Source organism: Marmota flaviventris, chromosome 7, assembly GCF_047511675.1.
Source record: "Marmota flaviventris isolate mMarFla1 chromosome 7, mMarFla1.hap1, whole genome shotgun sequence".
Taxonomy (NCBI): Eukaryota; Metazoa; Chordata; class Mammalia; order Rodentia; family Sciuridae; genus Marmota; species Marmota flaviventris.
This window is the reverse complement of record NC_092504.1, coordinates 52808635-52834189: the sequence shown is the minus strand read 5'-3', so window position 1 is coordinate 52834189 and position 25555 is coordinate 52808635. Positions and strand designations below refer to the sequence as shown.

General features: G+C 30.9%; 1 protein-coding gene across 3 annotated transcripts in view; it reads left to right on the top strand.

The window, feature by feature from the left end:
- Uba6 (ubiquitin like modifier activating enzyme 6) overlaps positions 1–25555 on the top strand; it is a 91873-nt gene that overhangs the window by 32333 nt on the left and 33985 nt on the right. For all 3 annotated transcript variants that reach the window (XM_071614322.1, XM_071614321.1, XM_027947316.2), the window contains exons 8-19: positions 2990–3112; positions 4266–4389; positions 6632–6735; positions 8169–8231; positions 8950–9026; positions 11376–11442; positions 16966–17109; positions 18103–18170; positions 19748–19826; positions 20213–20293; positions 23509–23586; positions 25309–25490. In XM_071614322.1, the coding sequence (XP_071470423.1) occupies positions 2990–3112; positions 4266–4389; positions 6632–6735; positions 8169–8231; positions 8950–9026; positions 11376–11442; positions 16966–17109; positions 18103–18170; positions 19748–19826; positions 20213–20293; positions 23509–23586; positions 25309–25490 (1190 nt within the window). The remainder of the gene's footprint in view (positions 1–2989; positions 3113–4265; positions 4390–6631; positions 6736–8168; positions 8232–8949; positions 9027–11375; positions 11443–16965; positions 17110–18102; positions 18171–19747; positions 19827–20212; positions 20294–23508; positions 23587–25308; positions 25491–25555) is intronic.

The window sequence follows — 25555 nt, the reverse complement described above, 5'->3', positions numbered from 1 at the left end:
TTACTATTAAAATTTGTAGCTATTCATTGAGTTACAAAGAAGCTCTTTTTCCATGAGGACAATCACATAAGATTTCTCTGTTTAATTTTGGTATATTCATTTCCTGTTTTTAAAACAGGGATCTAAGTTTGGTTTATAGACAAATTGCCAAAATTAAGGGAGAGTTAAGATTAGGAATGGAAAGGTTGATAAACAGTAAATATATCATCCAGTTTTAAATATGATATAATGATGGTTTTCAAGAGGTGCATTATTTCATTCATCAAATATTCATTGAACATCTATGTGCCCGGTGCAGTTCTGGGCCCTAGAAAAACATTAGTGAACAGAACACAGATTTTCTTATTCATGAAACTTGCCATCTGCTAAGGAAGATGTATAATAAATAAGCAAAGAAAAAAAATCTGGGCAAAGAATAAAAGCAGTATCTGTATGAGGTTGAGAGAATACCCAGTGCCATTTCTGTTAGATTAGAAAGTCAAGGAAGTTCTCTTTGGGCTGATGACATTTGACTAGAACCCTGAGAAAGAATCAGCTATTTAAAGATCTGGAAAAGAACATTCGAAGCAGAGGAATGTATAAAAACCTGCAAGTTTAAAAATTAACTTGGAGTGTTTGAGCAACAAGAGGCAAGCCAAGATCATTAAAATGCAGTTAGAAAAAAGAAAAAAGGATGGTAGGAATAAACAAACTAGTGTATTAGGTGTAGAAAAGTAGGTAGAGGGCCATAGTTTATGGGATCTTTGAGGATATTTGAATTTTAAGCCCCTTAAACATTGATATGACTTACATTTTTAAAAGATCACTTTAGCTTGTTGTGTGGAGAGTAGACTGCAGCAGTGGTTTCCAAAGTGTGGTCTTAGCATAGTTTCTGAAGCCTTTTCAGGAGTTCTTCTCAAATTGTTTTCATAATGTTACATAATATTTCATAATATTACTTTTTCACTCTTACGGGGTACAGTGGATTTTTCCAGCATCTATATGATGTGTTTTTATATCAGTCCTCTGACACTTTGTGGAAATTGTCTGTTTTTGTATTTTAATTTTTTCTGTTTTAATCCCTTTTATTTTTTTATTTATTTTATTTATTTTTTACAGTACCCAGGGCTTCACACTTGGCTAGGAAAGCACTGTGCCATTGATCTAGCTGTCCTACTTCCCTAGCTTTCTTTTAAATAACAATAGGTATAACTCACATAAATAAAAGCCCTTTGAGCTTTTAATAATTTTTAAGAGTATGAGGTAATTATGAAAGTGATCCCAAAGAAAGAGAACTATTGGATTATAAGAGTAGCATAGGGACAGACAGACCAGTTAGGAATTATTGCAGTAGTCTAAATGAAAGATGCTGGTGTCCCAGATGAAAAATGAAGTGAAAATAGAGAAAATGAGAAATTGTTGAGTTTGAGGTAATTTTTTTTTTAAAGGCTGATATAACTTGTGCAGTTTTTTAAAAAAGAAAAAAAAAAAAAGCTGAGGGGCTGGGGTTATAGGTCAGTTGGTAGAGTGCTTGCCTCTCATGCTCAAGACCATGGGTTCATCCCCAGCACCAAAAAAGAAAAAAGAAAGAAAGGCTGATAGAACTTGTGAATGACTGGATGTTAGTTTTTAAAGAGTAAGCAAGAATGGCTCCTAGTTTTTGTTTTGGGTTTTTTTGGTCTAGCATAATTAGGTGCTTGGTGGTAACACTGGGAAGAAAGAAAAATCATAATCCTTCTCCTGTAATTGAATACACACAACTAACTCTACTTTGTTTTGGAGGTTACTGTTTTCTTTGGAAGAAAAAAAAAACTGTTACTTTAAGAACGGCATTAAGCCAAAATCATTCTGTTTAGTATAAGTATGCTAAAAAATTTTTCAGTTTGGGTATTTTCATAGTATATTTGTTCTCTCTGTGGGAAATTTGTGCTCTAGTTCACAATTTAAAAGTCAGTCAGGATAATCTGTAAACTTACAACAGGGAACAGAATTTTTACTAAGTAATTACATTAGATTATAAACTAAAATCTTTGTTTATGTAACTATTACACATATCTATATTTCAGAATTGTTTTGGGGAAAAAAATACATAAATTGTCCTGGAGTTTTCAGCTTTTAAACTTAAAAAAATAAAAATTAAATTAAAAAGAAGCAGCAACAGCAGCTGCGTATAAATTTCTGCCCAGCTTTATGTCTCAATAAAAGAACAACAAAAACTGTATATACCCATTTTAATCAATAAAGACAACACATGATCAAGCGGCACATACTTTAATAGCCATCTCATACTTTGAAAAATAGGAATTACTATTTTTATGAGATATACCCAAATATCACTGTATTTTATTTTTGTTAGAAAACTATTTTATGCTGGGTTAGATATGCTACAGAACAAGTATTTGTTATTTTTTAGCAATAGCTCTAAAAGTAGTTTTCAGCACAAAAATAATTTCTTTACAAATTCTTGACATAGAAACAATGCATTTTTTAAGAACATTGCTTTTAATAAAATACTTCAGATTTTGTTAAAGAATCTGATTTTTAATTTCACAACTTTGTTTTTTCACTTTTAGTTCCTCATCCTTTTTTTTTAGACTGTTAGCTTTTCATTCTGTTCTATTTTTCATTCATTTTACTCCTTTTAGTGAATGTATACTCATTTCTTTTTTTGCTAAGATATTCATTCCCAGGCCATTAAATCAAATAACTATTATATATTGTGCTCGAATTTTATGAGGACATAATTTTTGTTATTTAAAAATCATAAAATAAAAAATGGTGATATATACTTATTGTTCTTCTAACTTTGTTATACCAAATAATCCATTCACCAGATGACCAAATTTCTTGATTCTTAACCTGATCTATATACAGTTTATTCTACTCATGATTCATTTTATTTTCCAAAGAATATATTTACTATAAATGTAATTTTTTTATGAAAGAGTTTAGGTTTGAGGTGTTTTTCTCCTTCACATAAATTAAAAAACTTATTTTTGCCATTTCACAGTTCATCAGTGCAGATGTACATGGAATTTGGTCACGGTTGTTTTGTGATTTTGGTGAGAAATTTGAAGTTTCAGATACTACTGGAGAAGAACCAAAAGAAATTTTCATTTCAAATATAACGCAAGTATGATTATATTAAGGAACTTTTTAAACAAAATTTTTTTAAAGTGGATGTGAATGCTTCTTTTAAAAAGGAAATATTAACACAATATTCTAATAAGCAGAATAAATGAATATTTCCATTTATGATATTTTAAAATTATTAGGAAATATTTCTTGATTGTTATATTAAAACTAACTTGAAATTGGAATATTAATTTTAATAGTGTCTAGATGTACTTCATCATTATTTTCCACTTGATAGAACATTTGCATATTATAAAGTTTAGTTTCAGTTTTGTTCTATACCGAATAATTGTGATTCATTATTTACTAAGCTTTTTACTTTGTCACATCATGGATGGACTATATCATAAGTCACCTGGTCCAACACTGCATGTATAGGAAAAGGTAGAGAAAGACTTTTCTAATCCATTACATTCTAAAACAATATTTAGAAGGGAGAACAATTTAAGAATTGATTAACCTGTGAGTCAAAAGTAAATTAGAACCACACTTCCTTGATATCATGTAATCTTAATTTGTTGTTTCCTAAAAGAATGTAGAATTAATTCCTTTCTAATACTCACTTCTTTTAACCAAAGTAATTTATTTGTGCTCTTTGTAGTTATTATACATTAAAACCCAAAGCAGCCAATTACAAAGGAATAATATACCATGAAACAATAGTTGTGTTTCTGACTTCATGTTTTATTTTTAAACTTAGTATGATTCCTTTCTCACACCTTTTTTAAGAAAAATTAATTGAAAAATCATTTTGTATATCCCTGCTTAGAGTGGTTTGTTATTTTAAAGTGTCTATACACCTCCCATATGTTAAGATAGCTAGTGTTAGACTCTTAATTTTTAACACCTAGTTTTTTTATGTTTTACAAATCAAAAGAATCCTCAAATCTTTGAAATATCCAAAGTCTTTGGAATCTCTAAATGTCTCCCCTAAACTTGAAATTATATTTCAACATTCATTTTAAAAAGTACTAAGCTGATCATTTATTTGTGACAGTTCTTTAAAGGCTTGCTTTCACTTAATGTGAAAGAATGGCTTCGAATTTGGGTTTGAGGATTTTATGATAACATTGTCATTTTTCTGTGAGTTTTGGAATTTATACTAAAAGAATATGTGAACTTGATTTTTAATAGATAACTCTAATTTTTAGGCTAATCCTGGCATTGTCACTTGCCTTGAAAATCATCCCCACAAACTTGAGACAGGACAGCTTCTAACATTTCGAGAAGTTAATGGAATGACAGGTTTAAATGGATCTACACAACAAATAACTGGTAAGGTGATGTGTTTTATTGACTCATTTATAATTATTCATTATTCAGCACCTTTATAATTCAGATACTATGCTCAGTGTTGGGAACATAATGTCAACTGATACAAATCTGATTCATAGGTCTTGAGCATAAAACATTCAGTTCAAGTAAACAGTGATGATATTAAGAAAGTACAGACATTCTTAGAACTCCAAACTTAGTAAAGATACCTTGCCTGGTTGGAGGATAGCAACAGTGAGGATAGGGTAACCTGATAAAAACCTGAAGGTTGCAATGACTTCAGAAGGTACTGAAAAAGAACGTTCCAAACAGAGTTAAACAGTAAAAGTCTCAGATCCAAGATAGAACACAACTAATTGAAATGTGCTTTGATAGGGCTAGCAATGAGAATTAAAATTCCAAGAATCTTAAAACATTTAAAAAGAAACATTTTGTTATCATGGTAGTTGAGCAAATATCCTAATTGGATAACATTCATGTAAGGAGTACAAGAAAGAAGAAGAGAGTAGGTTTGGGACAGAAGATAATAAGTAGTTTAGGCTTGTCGAGTGAAGTATTCAAGTGAAGATAACTAGATATTGGTTGGATATATGTTATTGTTCAGTGGCTAAAAGAGAAGGGATGAATGGTTATGACTGCAAGCAAGTTTGAAAGTTAATTGACGAGAAGTCGTACTCATTTTTTTTTCTGGGTCTATGTGAGATTATTGCCCAAATTAGAGGGAAGGTGCTAAGGCCACAGTTTTGAGGAGAATAATCATTTTAACAAATGGAAATATTATCAAGCATCATAAGGGCCATTTGAAGTTGAGATAATGAAATTATGCCAACATTAATTTATGTAGTTTGTGGTTTTCCTCCTAAAAGAGTAAAAGACAGCTCTAGACAACCTCAACTGAACTGTAACTCAGCTGTAATTCAACTGAATGGCATGTTTACCCCAATTCAGGGAAGAGTGAGTTGATTTTGTCCTGATATGTTTGAAAATATAATTATGTGATTGGTATATAGACTATTAGTATTGCCTTTTTTCTTAACGACTATAATATATCTCTTAGAAAAAAATGAGTCCTTGTTACAAACTCTGTATAGATCTTTGTATCTATATTTAAACATCTTTGGTAACAACTGTTTGAATTTGTTTCTCAGTTACAACATCTTAAATACAGATTCAGATCACCAGTATTAATTATCTATTTTTGTGAAAATTGACTAATCCTTTGGGATTATCATTTGTTATTTTGGAGTCCATGCCTTAGTGGATTGTGGTCAGATTCTTGAGACTGCCTACATATGAAGAAGCAATCGGATAGCAAAGAATGGAGACAAAGAAAATCTACATTTTATATCAAAAATTTCTCTTACAATGAGGGATATTTAAATAAAGCTGTTATTTATGAAGCTTTTTAAAATGTTTATTGCTTAGTTATTGCAATAATTTTCTGTTTTGTGAAAAACGTTAAGTAACTGAAATAATACATTTACATACAGAAGTACACACCTCCTTTGTTCTCACCTGTTCACCACAAATAACTACTGTTCTTAGTTTATTGGGTATCCTTCTATGGTTTCCTTTTGCTTTTTTACACAGAAGGCAGCATATTACATGTAGCGCTGCCCTTTGACTTACCATTAAACAAAATGTCTTCATGATCTCTTCACATCAGTCTTTGCAGACAAACTTTTTTCTAAATTTTTTTCTTTTGTGACTATGTAATATTTCGTGTTATGAATGAAAATATTACCAGAGCAAAATATTAATTTATATTTTTTGTATTATGAATGAGATTCAATATCTTTTCCTATATTGCATAATTTTAACTTCATTGGTTTGAGATGCAATCTTTATTTGCCTTTATTGTGTCTATTGATGTACTTAAGTCTGTTCAGAATTCTCTGATCTGTTCCATTTGTCTCTTCATAAACCAGAACCTACTGTATGATTGATCAGTATCAATATATTATTGAAACTTTATAATGTATTTTAATGTTAATAATGAGTACCTCTTATTTCTCTCTGTTTTTTTCCTCTGAGTTTTCTTGATTTTTTTTTTTTAAGTCTTAAAGATCACATTGGAAAAAATACTCTATAGCTCCTCACGTTCCCCTACCCTATAAAAAATATCTATACTGGAATCTCTTAATTTTATAAATTAGAATTAATTTTTTTATAAAAATAAGTCTTCAAATATCAGTATTTATATTCCTGTATAATGGTTTTATTTATTTATTTTTTCTTCTAGTGGTATCACCATTTTCTTTTAGTATTGGTGATACTACAGAACTGGAACCATATTTACATGGAGGCATAGCTGTACAAGTTAAAACTCCTAAAACATTTTGCTTTGTAAGTAATTCTTTTTTTTTTTTGCTTCAAAAATATTTTTTTCTTGGGGCTGGGGTTGTGGTTCAGTGGTGGAGAGCTCGACTAGCATGCATGAAGCACTGGGTTCAATTCCTCAGCACCACATAAAAATAAAATAAAGGCATTGTGTTCACCTTCGACTAAAAAAATATATATAGATATATGTATATATATATATAGATATATACATATATCTATATATATATATCCTTCTATAAAAATAATAACTTAAGAGAAAAATGTAATACTCAGTTAACCAAACAGTTAATTTAAAAGCTGAATTAATTTTGTTTTCTTTTACTTTGTACTCACTTTGAGGAAAATGGAATCAATCTAAGAAACAAACTGATGTCAAAAACACTGTATAATTTTTGTTTAACTTGTACCCACTTTGAGGAAAATAGGATTAATATAAGAAACAAACTGATATCAAAAAATCTATATAAATCTATCTATATAATTCCTAAGAGATAAAACATACATATTTTCAAAAGATATATCAAAGGTTGTTTTGCTTTATTAGTTTATTTTTTAAGAAATATTTCTTTGTTATACTTGTTAATTCAAATTTAATTTAAAGTAAAAATTCTATTGAATTTTAATGCTTAAAGAAAAAACAATGTGTATATTGGAAATATAAAATAATTACCTGACATGAAAGTGTAAGTTGCTAAATAGAATATAGAGACCTATAGTCCTAAAATTAAGGGATCTCCTGCTGCTTAAGTCTTTAGGCTACTTCTCCATGTAATCTGTCTAACACATCTCTGATTGGTTGGTTTTTTGATGATGTTACTTGGAATTTGGGGAAGTTTTATTGCAAGATCTCAGGTTTTAACTTCATTGTCTTCCCCCACACCAGAACTGTTAACAGTAATAGTACTCCTCAAGGCTTGTTCAAGGCAAAACTAAAATAATAAAATATTATAGCTAGTCACATCTGCCCCTATATACTTCTTTCTTGCTCTGTCCCCAATTTTTAACTGAATAGTTTGTGCCTCAAGTAAGTTCAGATTGGGTGGGTATTTGGGGGTAATTGTCTTTCAGGTTTTTATTTGTTTTACCTTGATGGTTTTTTAATCCACAAAGGTTTTGTCTTAGAATATCTATTCTGGTCTTGTCAGACTTGTGAAGTGTGCTTAACAATATCTGTTTTTATAAATAACAATAAAGTTTTTGGAGTATAAAGATGTTCTTGTTAGTTCTTAAGTTTACTATGTAGAGCAGTTGTTTGCAGTGTGGTAATAGGGAGAATAGTAGATATTTTATATTTCAATTAAGACAAACTTCTTTACATTATTATTTTAGACCTTTGGGAAAGATTCATTGTTATGTCTATTGCATTGACATGTAACAGTGTATTTTGTCAAGTAATCACTCACTTGCTGTGAAATAATAAATTTTTTTCCTGTTAGGAACCATTGGAGAAGCAGATAAAACATCCAAAGTGCCTTATTGCGGATTTTAGCAAACCTGAGGTAAATACACACTTTTCAGGTTTGAAAGAGGCAACAGAGTGGGGGATGGGAATTGGTAAGTGATGATAAAGTTGAAATGGAGTAACCATGTATATTTCTTGCCCTCAGGTTTTCTTAATTAACTAATTAATTATACTCATATATCTGAAGTTGAAGAATTTATAACAGGAATTTGTATCATGGAAAAAAATGTTAGAATGATTAAAGTTTTACTTGATAGGATTTGTTAGCTTTGATTATAAAATGATTTCAATAACTTATACAAATTGATTTTATTAAGATTTTATTAACCATGTAGAGTTTATATAAGAGCAAACAAACTTAGGCATATATTTTTTTAAATCACTGGATATAATTTTGTAACAGATGTATTTGTGATAAGGAAGGAAGAAACAGTTTGCAAATTTGTAATTGTTGATAAAGAAAAAAGATTAGATGAACTTACACAAAAGTTTTATTACTGTTGTTCAATTAATATTGCTCTTAAGTTTCATATGAATAGCCTGATAATCACTAATTATTCCACCTTGGAGAGATTCCTTGAAAAATACCTTTATTGCCTTGAGGTCAAGTCATTTTACTTCTCTGGTCATGATCAGTATGAATAGTGTATCGCATGGGGATTAAAATTAAATAATATTTTAAAAGCATTTAGCCTAGTGTCTGACACATACTGTGCATTTAATAAATGAAGCCAATTTTTAATGTTTTTAAATAGGCACCTTTACAGATTCACACAGCTATGCTTGCATTGGACCAGTTTCAGGACAACTACAACCGCAAGCCAAATATTGGGTAACTTTTTGTTGTTGTTTTAAAAGAACTATTTTATATAAAAAAGGATCTCAAAAATTAGTGTTTTTTAAAGAAAGCCCCTGGTAATTGCAAAAGCAATAAATACAGTGACCTATATAAACATTTATTATGACTTTTTGAAGGCTTTAAAAGTTATAACTTAAAAAAAAAAAACTGTGGGCTGGGCTGGTGGCTCAGCGGTAGAGAGCTCACCTAGAACGTGCGAGGCCCTGGGTTCGGTCCTCAGCACCACATCAAAATAAACAAAACTACTGTGTCCAACTTAAAAAAATAAATAAATATTAAAAAAAAAAAAAACTGAGAATTACTGAGCTAGTCATACTTTTTTCTTTCTTACGTTAGAAGTACTGTTACAAAAGGATTTTGCTTTTTTTATTTAAAACTAAATCTTATTTATATAATGTTAGGTGATCATGGCTTTGAAGTAATTTATTTATTTGTAAACCAGAATCTTTAATTCTGTTGGCAGAATTCCTCATTCTTCATTGTAGTATATTCATATGTACATAGTATAGTTTGATCAGTTTCATTCCACCGTTCCTCCCTTTTCTCATTCCTCCACGTATGAGAGGAAACATTTGACCCTTGACTTTCTGGGCCCGGTTTATTTCGGTTAGCATGATGTTCCATTAATTTGTCAACAGATGTCATCATTTCATTCTTTATGGCAAGGTAAAATGCCATTGTCTATGTATACCACATTTTCTTTATCTGTCTCTTGAGAGGCATGTAGTCTGGTTACATAACTTGGCTATTGTGAACTGTGCTGCTATAAACATTGATATGTCTGTATCTTTACAGTATGCCTATTTCATTTTTTTTAAGTGCTGCAGGATTTTTTAAACTTGCTCTTTTTAGATATAATAGTAAAGTATATTTTGACATATTATACATGCATGGGGTATAATTTACTTTAATTAGGATCCCATTTTTGTGGTGATACATGATGTGGAGTTTCACTGGTCATGTATTCGTATATGTACATAGGAAAACTGTCCAGCTTATTCTACTGTCTTTCCTGCTCCTATCCCCCTTCCTTTTCATTCCCCTTTGTCTAATTCACTGAACTTCTCTGTTTTTCCCTCCCCCTCCTCATTGTGTGTTAGCATACACCTGTCAAAGAGAATACTGAGCCTTTGGTTTTGGGGATTCATTTATTTCACTTAGCATAATAGTCTCCAGATTCATCCATTTACTAGCAAATGCCATGGGGTCATTTTTCTTTATGGCTGAGTAATATGCTACTGTGTATATATGCCACATTTTCTTTATCCATTTATCTGTTGAAGGGCACCTAGGTTGATTCCGTAGGTTAGCTATTGTGAGTCTAGCTGCTTTACACATTGATGTGGCTGCATCACTGTAGTATGCTGATTTTAAGAACTTTGGATATATGGGGTTTTTTTTTATTTTAATTTGTTATATATGACAACAGAATGCATTACAATTCATATTACACATGTAGAGCACAATTTTTCATGTCTGGTTGTATACAGAGTCACATCCTTCTTATCATGTCTCTGGTTGAATATACAAAGTAGAGTCACATCCTTCTTATCTTCATACATGTACTTAGGGTAATGATGACTATCGCATTCCACCATCTTTCCTGTCCCTATGTCCCCTTTCCTCTTCTCCCTCCCCTTTTACCCTTTGCCCTATCTAGAGTTCATTTAATCCTCTCATCCCCAGAGAAATGCAGATCAAAACTACTATAAGATTTCATCTCACTCATTTCAGAGTGGCAGCTATTAAGAATACAAACAACAATAGTCTTGGCAAGAATGTGTGGGGAAAGGCACACTCATAAATTGCTGCAAATTGGTGTAGCCAATATGGAAAGCAGTGTAGAGAATCCTTATAAAACTGGGGTTGAAACCACCATTTGACCCAGCTCTCCCACTCCTCAGTCTATACCCAAGGACTTAAAAACAGCATACTGTAGGAACACAGCCACATCAATGTTTATAGCAGCACAATTCACAACAGCTAAACTGTGAACCAACCTAGATGCCCTTCAGTAGATTAATGGATAAAGAAACTGTGGTATATATACAGCATTAAAAGAGAATAAAATCATGGCATTTGCAGGTAAATGGATGGATGGAGCTGGAGAATATAATGCTAAGAGAAGTTAGCCAATCCCCAAAAAACAAATGCTGAATGATTTCTCTGATTTAAGGATTCTGATTCATAATATGCTGGACATACGTTTTTATAAAAAAAAAATCCACATCCATATATAAATATCTTATATTTTAGTTTTGAATATGAGCTTCTGTTTATGGCAATGGGAAATTGACATTGAGGTACCTTTATGAATTGTAGATGCCAACAAGATTCAGAAGAGCTGTTGAAACTAGCAACATCTATAAGTGAAACCTTGGAAGAGAAGGTAAATATTCAAAGTTCTGGTTGTTAAAAGATTTGTTTGTAACATGTAGATGTTGTATATATTAACATTTTTCTAAACTAGGCAGGACAGCACATACCTGTAATATTAACTACTCAGAAGGCTGAGGTAGGAGGAATACAAGAGGCTGAGGCAGGAGGAATATAAAAAGTTGGAGGCCAACCTTATTAACTTATCAAGACTTTGTCTCAAAATAAAAATTAAAAAGTTTTGAGGTTAAAACTCAGTGGTAGAGCACTTCTGGGTTAAATCCCCAATAACCCCACTCCTCTGCAACACACACACACACACAAATTACTCTTTCCTCCAGATCCCAGCTTGGTTGCTTATGGATTCTGTGACACTGGGTAATTTCTTTATTTTTTTCTACTTTATCTTTTAAGCCTATAAAATAGGATTGACCTACCTCATAAGATTGTTGTCAATATTATTGATTATTTTATAAACATAAATGATGTGATTTTGTAAAATACTTAGACTATTACTATTTGTTGCTGCTGTTGTTACATTAATGCTGTTTACATTATTTATCATTCTTTTCTGATTTACTCAATTTGTTAACCTGCTCAAACTCACTATAAAATTATGAACTTTTCTATATACCGTCTCTTTTATATGTGATACATACAAATCTCATAATTGTATTTTGCATATCACATTTGGACTTGAACATATAACCTAGAAAATGGTATTTTCATTTTATGATGCTAGTGCCTGCCTGCCAAACACTTTAGCAACTATCAACATAGCAATATTCATGTAATTATTTGAAAATATTTTTTCTCATTTTATAAAAATGAATGGGAAATGAAGAGCTTAACATAGGAAGCTTTTATCTGTTATGTAATTTTAAAAAAGAAAAAATAAATATACCACAGGTAATGAATCACCAGCCATAAATGAGAGACCATTCATTACATATGTAGTGGTTGTAGAAAAAAATATATGAAAGTTTAGAAATAGATTATTATAAATAGATTGTTTCAAAAGTTTTTAAAAATAAAAAAAAAGAAATAGATTATTGAAGTCTGTGATGAAAGGGAATATGATTAAGAATTTATCTGGCTGGTACAATTTATATAAGGTAAATTTCACCCATTTTAGGTGTAAACAAAATTCTTTACACAACTAATTTAGTGTACACCATGAATTCAAAGTATCATATCCACCACTGCCAAGATGTAAAACATTCCCATCAGGCCAAAATGTTCCCTTACGCCTCTTTATGATAATCTCTGAAGCCTGCAGCCAAACCCTGGTGACCACTGTTGTTTTTGCCTTTTCTAGAATGTCTCAATGGAATGGTATTAGTACATAGCATTTTATTTTTGTCTCAGAACTTTTATTTGTGATTCTTTTTAGAAATACGTAACAGTAGAGTGTATTTTGACATATTATTTATAACTTTGGATCTCATTCTTGTGGTTGTACATGATATGGAGTTTCACTGGTCATATATTCATAGATGAACATAGGAAAATTATGTCCGATTTATTCTATTGTCTTTCCTATTCCCACCCTCCTTTATTTTCTTTCATTCCCCTTTTGACTAATCCACGGAACTTTCTATTCTTCCCTTCTCTTCCTTGTTGTGTATTAGCATCCACATATCAAAGAGAACATTCAGCCTTTGGTTTTTTTGGGATTCGCTTATTTCACTTAGCATGATAGTTTCCAGATTCATCCATTTACTAGTAAGTGCCAAAAAACCATTTTTCTTTATGGTTGAGTTAATATTCCATTGTGTATATATGCCACATTTTCTTTATCCATTTATCTGTTGAAGGGCACCTAGGTTGGTTCCATAGCTTAGCTATTGTGAATTGAGCTGCTATAAACATTGAAATGGCAGCATCACTCTAGTATGCTGATTTTAAGTCCTTTAGATATATACTGAGGAATGGTATATCTGGGTCAAATGGTTCCATTCCAAGTTTTTAGAGGAGTCTTGGTATTGCTTTCCAGAGTAGCACCCACTAGCAATGTGTGAAAGTAACCTTTTCCACTCATCCTCACCAAAGTTTATTGTTACTTGTGTTCTCTTGATAACTGCCATTCTGACTGGAGTGAATAGAATCTCATCGTGGTTTTAATTTGGTTTTCTCTAATTGCTAGAGATGTGGAACTGTTTTGTTTTTGTTTTTTTAATTGACCATTTATATTTCTTCTGTGAACTGCCTGTTTAGTTCCTTTGCCCATTTATTGATTGGGTTATTTGATATTTTTTTTTTTTTTTTTGGTCTTAAGTTTTTTGAGTTCCTTGTATATTTAGAAATTAATGTTCAATCTAAGGTGCAGGTAGCAAAATTTTCTCTCATTCTGTAGTCTCTGTCTTCACATTCTTGATTGTTTGCTATGAAGAAGCTTTTTAGTTTGATGTTGTCCTATTAATTGATTCTTGATTTTACTTCTTGCACTTGGGAGTAGGTAGTGCACCTTGTTCAAGCGGTGTTTGTTCCCATGGATGCAAGCTTGCTTTAGCATTTGGAAATCAAGAATCACATTATTATCTCAGTAGATGCAGAAAAAATATTTGACAAAATATAGTATCCAGTCATATTCAAAACACTAGGGAAAGTAGGAATATAACCTCAACATTGTAAAAGCTATATGTTAAACCCAAAGCCAACATCATTCTGAATGGAGAGAAATTGAAAGCATTCCTTCAAACACTGGAACAATATAGGGATGCCCTCTTTTACCATTCCTATTCAACATATTCCTTGAAACTCCAGCCAGAGCAGTTAGACAAAAGAAAGAGATTAAAGTGATACAAGTAGGAAAAGAAGAACTCAAACTATCCCTATATGCCAAAGACATAATGCTACATTTAGAAGACCCAAAAAAACTCCACAGAAAACTTGCAGAACTCATAAACAAATTCAGCAAAGTAGCAGGATATAAAATTAACACCTATAAATCAATTGCGTTCCTATACACCAATGATAAAATAAACTGAAGCAAAATGAAATTAGGAAAACTATTCTATTCACAGCCTTAAAAAAAAAAAAAAAAAAAAAAACTTGGGAATCAGTCTAACAAAATAGGTGAAAGACCTCTACAATGAAAACTACAGAGCAATAAAGAAAGAAATTGAAGACCTTAGAAGATACAGAGTTTTTCCATGTTCTTGGATAGGCAAAAAAAAAAAGCAAATATTGTCAAAACGGACCATACTACCAAAAGTATTATCTATACTGATTGAACGCAGTTCCTATTAAAATTCCAGTTATGTTTGTTATTCTTAGAAATAGAAAGGACAGTCATGAAATTCATTTGGAAAAATAAGAGGCCCAGAATAGCCAAAGCAATCCTTAGCAAGAAAAGTAAAGCAATAATCATCACAATACCAGACCTTAAATTATACTACAGAGCTATAGTAACACAAACAGCATGATTTTGGCACAAAAACAAACAAGAAGACCACTGGAACAGAAGACACAGAAACAAACCCACATATATACAGTTATCTCATTCTAGACAAAAGCACCATAAATGTATATTGGAGAAAAGATAGCCTCTTCAATATTTATGTTCTTTTATATATTAAGAGAATTATTAATGTATTAGTATAATTATAATTTGCTAACTATAAATATAAACATAAGTTTAGTTCCTTTGTCCATTTATTGATTTATAAAAAATGGGGAAAAAACCCTCTACCAGGGTTTTTCACCATAGCCAGTACTGAGATCTTTCAAACTTTATATCTATGTTCAGTTTGTGGAATTTAGTGAGATTTTTCATTTTCTCAGGATGATTTTGACTATGCTTAGTAATCATTGGGCTTCCATTGTATGTACTATGTCTCTTCTTATTTCCTGCCTCATGGGCAGGCCCATAGCTTTGTCAGGTCCACAGTTATTTCTGTTGGAGTTTAGCATCCGCTCTACTTACAAGTAATTAAAGTTTATAATGTTCTTTTTCCTATCAATACTAAAGACCTGTCACATTTTTATTTTTGATTTTGTGTCTGTGAATGTTCTTTGGTGATTGAGATAATTAGACTATCCTAGGATAACTAAAAATTCTCAAGATTTGGATGTTTTTCATGTATTTTACTGAAAAATAACAGAATCTTGGGAAATAGTATAACAATGATAAAAATAAAGTTATGAAGTTGCACATTTTGCACTCAGATCCTGGCTTATCAGTTTACCAACTATAAAATCTTAAGTTACCTATTCTTTCAAAGTTTTGGGTTTTCACTTACATAATATAATAAAAATGATATTTCCTAGGATTATTTGGAAAATTTTATAGGAACTAGTATAAAACTTAGCACAATAGGTACTTACTCAATCTAACTTGCTCCTCTTATGCTCATCATTGCTTGTAATATTATTGCCACCAATATCAACATTTAAAAATGGCACAACTTAAATCACAGTTCTTGTGACTTAAGGTGAGTGCTAAATATTTGAAAATTATGAAATAGAAAATTGAACTGGAGGGGTAAAATAATGAGTAATTACTAACCGTTATTTTATCTTACATATCTTTGAGAATGTACCAAAACCCAACTGTCTCCCTTACTAAGTATTCAATAATGGTTAGTGTACTTAGGATTTCAGGAGATTAATTGAGCCCTACTGGAAGCTTCAAGTCAAAATTAAGGTTACTGATCTTGAAAGCATAGGAAGAGAAAGGAAAAACCAGAGTTTTTGAAAAGATCTTTGTTACAAATAAGTTGTGCTAAAACAACAGCTCCAAAATCCAGTTACCCATTGTTTATTTTAAAATGATAACATGTTATTTTGAGATATATAAGTTCAGTTTGTAATTATAGTCATTGAGAACTTTGTATTTTTAGCAATGTATTGTCCCATTATTTATCATAATTATACTTTTTACTTACCACTTCTCACATAAACTAATAGCTTCTTATTTTTACAGATCTTCTTATGTTTGTTTATCAAGGTTCAGGATTTTTTGTAATCTTTATTAATCTTTTTTGTAAATTCTGGTTGTTCATAAATATAACTGACATCAAAGAATTATTCTTTTGCCTGTAATCCCAATAGCTCAGGAGGCCAAGGCAGGAGGATCCTGAGTTCAAAGCCAGCCTCAGCAAAAACAAGGTGCTAAGCAACTCAGGAGACCCTGTTTCTAAATAAAATACAAAATGGGGCTGGGGATGTGGCTCAGTGATTGAGTACCCATGAGTTTAATCCCCGGTACCTTAAAAAAAAAGAACTATTCTTTAACAAAAACTGTAAATGGACAATATTCCTGTTAATTCTAAATGTTACCCTAGGCTAATGTAAAAACTCAGATAGCAAAACATGGGCAGGTACTGGAAAACAAATGCTGCGTAAGGTAACAGGCAAATGAGTCTTTTTATTGTGAGTTTGAAATAGTTTAGATTTTAAAATTGATTTAGTAGAGAAATGTAACATTTTTAGAAGTTACATACTAATAATTCTCAATTTAGTCACTGAAATTTTAAGGGCACTATCTGAATAATATTTACAGTATTATTGTCTTTCATGGTTTGTGTTTCAGCCTGAAGTAAATGCTGATATTGTTCATTGGCTTTCTTGGACTGCTCGAGGCTTTTTATCCCCACTTGCTGCAGCAGTAGGAGGTGTTGCCAGCCAAGAAGTATTGAAAGCTGTGACAGGAAAGTTTTCTCCTTTGTGCCAGTGGGTTAGTTTCTAATTTTACTATTTTTTTAACATTTAAGTTTTAATTTTCCATGCATAAAATGAATGTATAATGTATTATAATATAGTACTAATATGCTAGAAAAGCTACTTTAAAATATTATTTGATGCATGAGAGAGGCAAGTAATATGCCTCCAAAGCTTATTAGTTTTGTAGCTGAAAATAACAGGATCTTATGTTAGGACTATTGGAAAATAACCCAAAGTTCTTTTCTTAGTAGTATTTCCCTCTATTGTAAAAGTAAAGAAATGAATTCTCTCTCCTTATAGTTAGTTGTTCTCCAGTAATAGCTAAGCTTTCTTGGTTCTCTCGAACTTGTTTCATGAAAATTTTTGCCATTATAGGTCCTCAAGTTCCCTTCCTGGGTATAAAATTCTAAAGTTGGAAAACATAGGAATGATACAGGTTTGAGTTATATCAATTAAAAACAGTGACAAGATGGAATAAAGACCCTAATTTCTGTCATCAGAAGGAATAATTGGCAGAAAGTATTCTTCTGTCCCTTTCTGTTTTGAAACAGTGTAAATATTTTTAATATAATATTCACTTTTATATTATAAAAAGAACCCACGTAATGCAACTTTACTACTGAATTGTTTCTTCCAGCATGGGATACAAGTTGATTAGTAGAAAATCTGGTTCAGTTGTAACTGTTAACATCTTGGTTAGATTTAGAAGTAAATTTTCCTTTTGTTTCCAAGGTTTGAAAATAGCATCTTACGTGACTAAATGATATGGATTAGATTATATATCTTTTAACAGTTCCTTCACCTTTTACCATTGTTTTAAAAGAGAAAATATAGGAATAGGCATGGTGTTATAAAAAATTGTTTTAGTATTATTTTACTCCAAATTGACATTTTTAATCATCTTTTCCAATGATGATTATTAAATAACTATAGTAGAGAAGAGCTTCCTTTTTAAATAATTTATGCTATATACATGGTAATTATGTTTTTAATCTTCTACTTTAAGTTATATCTTGAAGCAGCAGACATTGTCGAATCCTTAGGCAAACCTGAATGTGAAGAATTTCTCCCACGGTAATACAGAAATTTCTGTTACTTTTTCTTACTTGTATGTTTATAAGAAACAAGAGTTTGAAAGTTTTTGTCTAAACATAGATTTATTTTAGATTTATTTTCTCTCATTAGTTATTGTTTCTTACCTGCTTAGGTGTTAAATGTCATATCTTTTTACCACTTTGTAAATAATGAATATAAAGGTTTAAACTTTATGTCATGAGAATGGTTAGCATTCAAAATATCAGAATAATATTAGATGAAAAAATGCTCTCTGCAGTCTGTCAGTCATATTTCACCTTTTTTGGGTTGTAAATCTCTTTCAGAATCTGATAAAAGTTGAGATTTTATTCTCCCTAGAGTAAACATAACCCAAAATTCTGCCATCAGTTTAAGTAGGTTAACTCTAAAGCCCATACATGGGTTACTCTAAGAACTTTCTTAAAAATCACTGGCTTAGCAAATTATTTTTCAAGATACATTAGTCCCCCTATCTGCAATTTCGTTATCTAAGATTTCAGTGATGTATGATCTGAAAATACAAAATGAAAATTCCAGAAATAGCAGTTTTTAAGTTTCAAATTCCATGCACTTCTGAGTGGCATGATAAAATCTTACCATTCTGCCTAGGACCCGAATCATCCTTTTATCCAGAGTATTTGTTGAATACCTCTTAATCATTTTGTAGCTGTGATTAGATCAACCATCAGTATCATAGTTGGTTTTGTTCAAGTAAACTCTTAGGTTTCTCAGTAATAACCCCAAAATGCAAGAGTAGTGATCCTAGCAATTTGGATAAACCAAAAACAAGAAATAAAGTACTATCTTTATTTATATTTATATATAAATATAGATGTATGTAAATATATGTATGTATATATTTTACTTATGTATAAGTGAAAATGTGAAAGTTCTCAACCTAAAGAAAGGAAAAAGGTTGTGTGCAGAAGTTATTAATATCTATGGTAAGGGGGCTGGGATTGTGGCTCAGCGGTGTAGTACTTGCCTAGCATGTGTGAGGCCCTAGATTCGATCCTCAGCACCACATAAAAAAATAAATAAATAAAATAAAGATATTGTGTCCAACTACAACTAAAATATAATTTAAAAAAAAAAGATCTATGGTAAGAAAGAGTCTGCTGTCTATCAAATTTTAAAGAAGGAAAAAGAAATTAGTGCTAGCTTTTCTTGTACCTCAAACTGCAAAAATTACAACCACAGCATGTGAGAGCTAAAATGAAAAAGGCATTAAATTTATGTCATGTATGTTTATGTAAGAGTATGCATAAGCTTCTGTAGTGTCCAAGGATTTGGGTATACTGGAGGTCTTTGAACAAATTCCCTCTGGATGAGAGGGAACTACTGTGAATTATAGTTATTGTCACTTAAGTTATTTGGACTTATTAAGTCAAATGGAAAGAGTAAAAGCTGATTTTGTGTGGTCTTTTCTCTTTCAGTTAAGGTAGTTCTGATAAGTTGGAGGATACTATTTAGTTTATTCTTTTTTAAAGCACATGAAATTTGTATTAATGACAATGAAACTAATCTAATATTTGTTTTTTTTTTCTATTTTTTGTGTTAAATGTTGTTTTCTTCAGAGGAGATAGATATGATGCCTTAAGAGCCTGCATTGGAGATACTTTGTGTCAAAAGCTACAGAATTTGAATGTCTTTTTAGTAAGTTAATAGTGATGGGAATTGTGATGTGATTTTTTTTTTTTCCATTAAAATGTTTTGTGGTGTTCATGTCTGTCTTACAAAAACTGAGCTCAGTATTTTGCTTTTGTTTGGAATTCTTTAATGTCTTCTGTTTAAATAAGTTATGAATATTTTGCTTTTTCTTATTTGGTTTATACTTTTTTTCCATCTTTGAGAAACTTGAAAAGATATAATAAATGTTAACTATTTTGAACTAAAAGGAGTCACAAATGGCCAGTAATTATTTTAAAGTACGTGTTATCATAACTTAGCATTTGAAGAAAATTTAGGTTGGAATTCTTCCTTGTTAAGTAGATATTATAGTTTTATTTTAATCTGGTACATATCATTTTTCTCCTGCATAGGTAGGATGTGGAGCCATAGGCTGTGAAATGTTAAAAAATTTTGCTTTACTTGGTGTTGGCACAGACAAGGAGAAGGGAATGGTAAGATATAAATTTTTGAGAGCTAAAAGTTTGTATTTCTCTTTTACCTTTTTTTGAACTGTATTTGACTATGTAGATCTGAAGTATTTTTTGAGATGAGAGCATTAAACCAGAAATTGGAAGAATCTGATATCTTCTAACCACTAATCAAGTTCTGTGACCCTATGACAAATTACTTTAATTCTCTGCTCCTCAGTTCCTTTCTCTAATGCTCTGAAACTGAAAACAACCACATTGTTGTTACTTCTGTTAGATACTATTAATTGTTAAATAAACCTTTAAGATGAGAGAAGACATTAGAAATTTACAGAGTAGTAGTTTAGATGTAGTTTCAATTAATGTCAACAGTAGTAGGAATAATATAAATTTTGGAATGCAATTTAAATTTTTAGCACTAAATATAAGTTAATTGTAAAGCTATGCCATATATTTAAATAAAAATAGATTTCATTGGTGGTGTTTCCCCTTTTAAGATATAAACTAACTTTTGTTAGTGATTTCTTAGATTTATCATAATGACTAACAAAATGACCATAAATAACTAAAATTTATATAATAGTTCACATTTTATAGTTTAACTTATTATTCCACTTTAAGAGGACATTTATTACTTTCGTAGATATTATATGTTTATATTATTTCTGCTTAGGATTTCCTCAATTTTATTCCATACACTACTATTAGTTCTATTGTTTTAAAAGGCATTTTAAAACAAAAAAAAAAAACCCTTGGTTGCCTAAGTTTGGGGATCACCTGAATACCTAAAATCATAGTGCATATCAGCATGTGAAGGTTAAAAAAAAAAAAAAACTGGTGAAGAAACCAGTTGAGTTCAGGCAACAAAATTGAGTAAGTTAATGTGGACAGACCTCTGAAATACCGCAAACACATAGACTTACTGTACAAATACTTTTTAACTTTTTTAATTTTAAAAATGTTTTTAATTTTAAAAATTGACCTATGATAGAACAAACTTTGAATTTAAAAATGATAGAAGATAAAAAGAAATAGAAATATGAAAAGAAATCAGCACTAAGATTTTTCCAAAATGTCTTGTAAGAATTTGTCTAATTGTAAACCTACAATTCAAATGCAGCTGAAAGTGAAATTTGACAAATAGAAGATAAATACAAGTACTCAGAAAGTAGTGTAGAAAAACTATTTTTTAAAAAATGAAAGCAGATGCATTTGCAATGTCCAGTGTAAATCTGGTGGAATTTCCAGGGAGAATAAACATGCTGGGGAAGAAACAATGTGTTTCCAAGATAATGACTAAAGTTCCTGGAGTTGAAGCAAGACAAGTATGTTCAAATTAAAAAGATGAAGATTTGGGCTGGGATTGTGGCACAGCAGTAGAGTGCTAGCCTAGCAAGGGTGGGACCCGGGTTTGATCCTCAGCACCACATAAAAATAAAGGCATTGTGTTTTGTCCATCTACACCTAAAAAATAAATGTTAAAAAAAAAAAGATAATGAACATTAATTTATTTAAAAAACAATGAAGATTCAAAAAGGAGGTTGTATAATAGACATCTGTCCAGCAATAAATGCTAGAAGATACATAGAACTTTATAGTTAAAGGGAAAATGACTATGAACATAAATTTCTATACTCAACTAATCTTTCAAGAGGGAGGACAAAGTAAAGATATCTAACCAATAAAATGATTAAAGATTACTTACCAGCATTGGTTCTTACTGCGAGTACTGTTAAGTAATGTGGGTACTGCTTGAAGGATAAACGGAGGCATTTATCAGCATTCTTAGGTTTAGATAAGAATTAATTTTAAAAAGTCTTTAGTTAAAATATTTACTGATTTAGGAGTATGGTTCAAAATAAAATATCTATAATGTTGTACATTGATGTCATCATTGAAAGTAGAAGGAAGAGTTGCAAGGTAAATAAGTTCCTGTATTCTCAGATTGTTCAGGAAGAGGACAGTTTAATTAATTTTAGAAGTTATATATACCTGTTAAAATTTTGAACATGACCATATAAAAATAGATGTATAACTTTCCAAACCAGTTGGAATTAAGAAAACTTGATGAATGTGGTAGAAAGCAAAATGGAGAGAATAAAAAGTGAATTTGGAAAAGGTAGAAAGACAAAGAGGTATACCCACAATCACAGTAATTATTGTGAGTTGAGGTAAGGGTTTGTTTTTTTTGTTTTGGAACTCCGGGATTGAACTAAGGGGTGCTTTACCAACTCAGCCCCTTTTATTTATTTATTTTGAGACAGGGTCTCAATAAGTTGCTTAGGGCCTACTCACTAAATTGCTTAGGCTGGCCTCAAACTTCAGATCCTCCTGACTCAGTGTCCTGAGTCACTGAGATTATGGTCATGTACTACAGCAGTTAACCTTGAGTAAGGTTTTTTATTAAAGGTCATTTTCTGCCTGGCTTTTTGTTGTTATTCCCATTAAAAAAGATACCTTCTAACATAATTAGACAGAAATATTAAAATATCTGGGAGATATCCACTAAAAGAAAATGAACATCTGTAAATACTGTTATTCAACATCTAATAACTAACATAGTCTGAGAGATATTACACCTAGGAAAATTGTGTTTAAAAATACTAGCTTGAATGGCAAATTATTTTGAATACTTTTCAGATTAATCTAAGTCTGTCACTTTTCTTGCATCCTTTGAAATGAAAGTCTATAAACTTTTTCTGAAAGAACCAGATTGCACATTTAGGTTTGACCAGGTATCGTCACAACTGTTCAGCTCTGCCCTCAGAGAATGAAAATAGCCATAGACAGTACACAAACAGTGTGACAGTGTGCCAGTAAAACTTTATTTACAGAAACAGGCAGCCTCCACTTTAGTTTGTAGACCTCATTAGCTGAAGTTCCTTTCAGATTGAAATGTGCAAGTATTCTTTTCAAACTATAATTCCCAAAGAATAAATTTAGAAAGAAGAGCTAGGTCCTCTATAGGTAATTAATTGCATGGGTCTAAAAGGTGATAGAGATGTTTTCAGCCTCTATTTTCTCATAAATAGTTGAAGAACATTTTTGAATAATGATTACAATTTATTCTACTACCTTGTTTAAGGTACTCCTATGCTGAATATCAATTATAATTAAATATAGGCATAAAAGCATAGTATTGGTAAGCCAAATAATTTAGAACAATTTGTAGAAGCTATTTTAGTCATTCCAAGATAAGTAAGATAGATTTACTTATTATGTTTTCCTTCCAATGTTAGGTTACAGTTACAGATCCTGACTTGATAGAAAAATCCAACTTAAATCGACAGTTCCTATTTCGTCCTCATCACATACAGGTATGTTGATATTCTGTTTCGAATTTAAGTCATCTGTTATATAAAAAAGAGTTTCCTTTTTGTAAATAGAAAATAGGATTGAATAAACAAAGTGTTTTAGAATTTTATTACTACTGAGAAAGATAAAAAGGAAAATATAAAATTATCTTTTAATATAAAATATTGGTTTTTGCATTGATTTTGGATATTAATTTGAATTGTGAAATATCAGAGTATTTTTTCATTCTGTAATCACGTAGGTATGTTTTCATATTTAATTTTAGAAAATAAATATATTGAAATAAATTTTATAATTTGAAGTTCTGACATAAATTTGGAGCTACTCTCATTTTTCAGTCTTATGAAACAGGTAAACTTTAGCACTTAGAACTTAAGTCAGGGAATGAAGGAGTTTAGTTAAGCAGATATGCTTTTATTTTTATTTTATTTTCCCTTTTTTGTTCAACAGCTCATTAACAGTCTTAGTACATTAAGCTTAGGAGTGTCATGAACAGAAAGTGACTATAACAGCATAGTTAACCTAATTGCCTTACTTGTACAGTTATAAAGGTTAAAGTAACAGGGCCTTTCATAAACTAAAATAGATTACAAAGTTTAAGCACTTTGTGAAGAACTAAAAAATCCTGTTTATTATTTTACTGAGTTATAACAAAGTTTCTGATTTGTATACTAAGAACAGTGAGACATGAAACATGTAAGCCTAACAATGCAGAAATACCATTAAAATGCTATGCATGAACTCAGAATGGGGCAAGAGAAATTAAGCATCACAGCTAGTACTCACAAATGATTGTGATAATACCTGAAATGGCACCAAAGATTGAATAATTACTAAATCTTTAAAAAAAGAATGAATTTTCATTTAGAGTATTCTTTTTATAAAACTGAAACATATACAGGGCACAGTGGTGCATGCCTATCATCTCAGCAGCTCAGGAGGCTGAGGTAGAAGGATCATAAGTTCGAGGTCAGCTTCAGCAACTTAGCGTGTCCCTCAAGCAATTTAGTGGGAACCTGTCTCAAAATAAAAAATGGGGTGGGGGGGAAACAGGCAAGGGATGTAGCTCAGTGATAAAGTACCCCTGAGTTCAATCCCCAGTACCAAAAAATAAATAAGAATTTTAAAAGATTAAGTATCAATGCATTAAAATCTCATACATCTACGAGCTTATTTTCTGCAGATCTGGATTTTCTATATTTTATTGAAGGTATTATGATTTTCTAGTCTCTAGCAAGTCACAATTACTGTGGGAACAAAATATATTAATTGAGCTGGGCATGGTGGTACAAAAACTAATCTCATCTACTCGAGACAGGCAGGAGTATCACAAGTTCAAAATAAAATTTTTTAAAAAAGAGCTGGGAATGTAGTTCAGTGGTAGACACTTACCTAGCATTCTCAAGGTCAGTCCCAAGAATTTTAAAAAGAAAAAAAAGTACTAATTGGACTTTTAGCTATTATTTTAAGAATTCTAAACCACTGAACCATGAAATAAAGGATCTTTAGATTTTTTTCATTAATGTGTATATTATTTGGACTAAGGTGCATTATTAAATATAGTGATTGCAGTAACTATAATTATCACAAACCAAAAATGAAAATGTCTCATTGCTTTACTTTCACCTTATATATCTATTTACAAGAAATTAGAATGTGTAAGTTCATAGTTCATCTTTTTCGTTTAACATTATTTCTTCTGTTTGTATTTGTTATTTGTTTAGAAACCTAAAAGCTATACTGCTGCTGATGCAACTATGAAAATAAATCCTCAGTTAAAGATAGATGCACACCTGAACAAAGTATGTCCGGCCACTGAGACCATTTACAATGATGAGTTTTATACTAAACAAGATATAATTATTACAGCATTAGATAATGTGGAAGCCAGGAGATATGTAGACAGGTAGGTTCTTATTCAGGATCATGAAGAATTATCTTTCATGTTTACTTCTATTTCTCACACCTGCT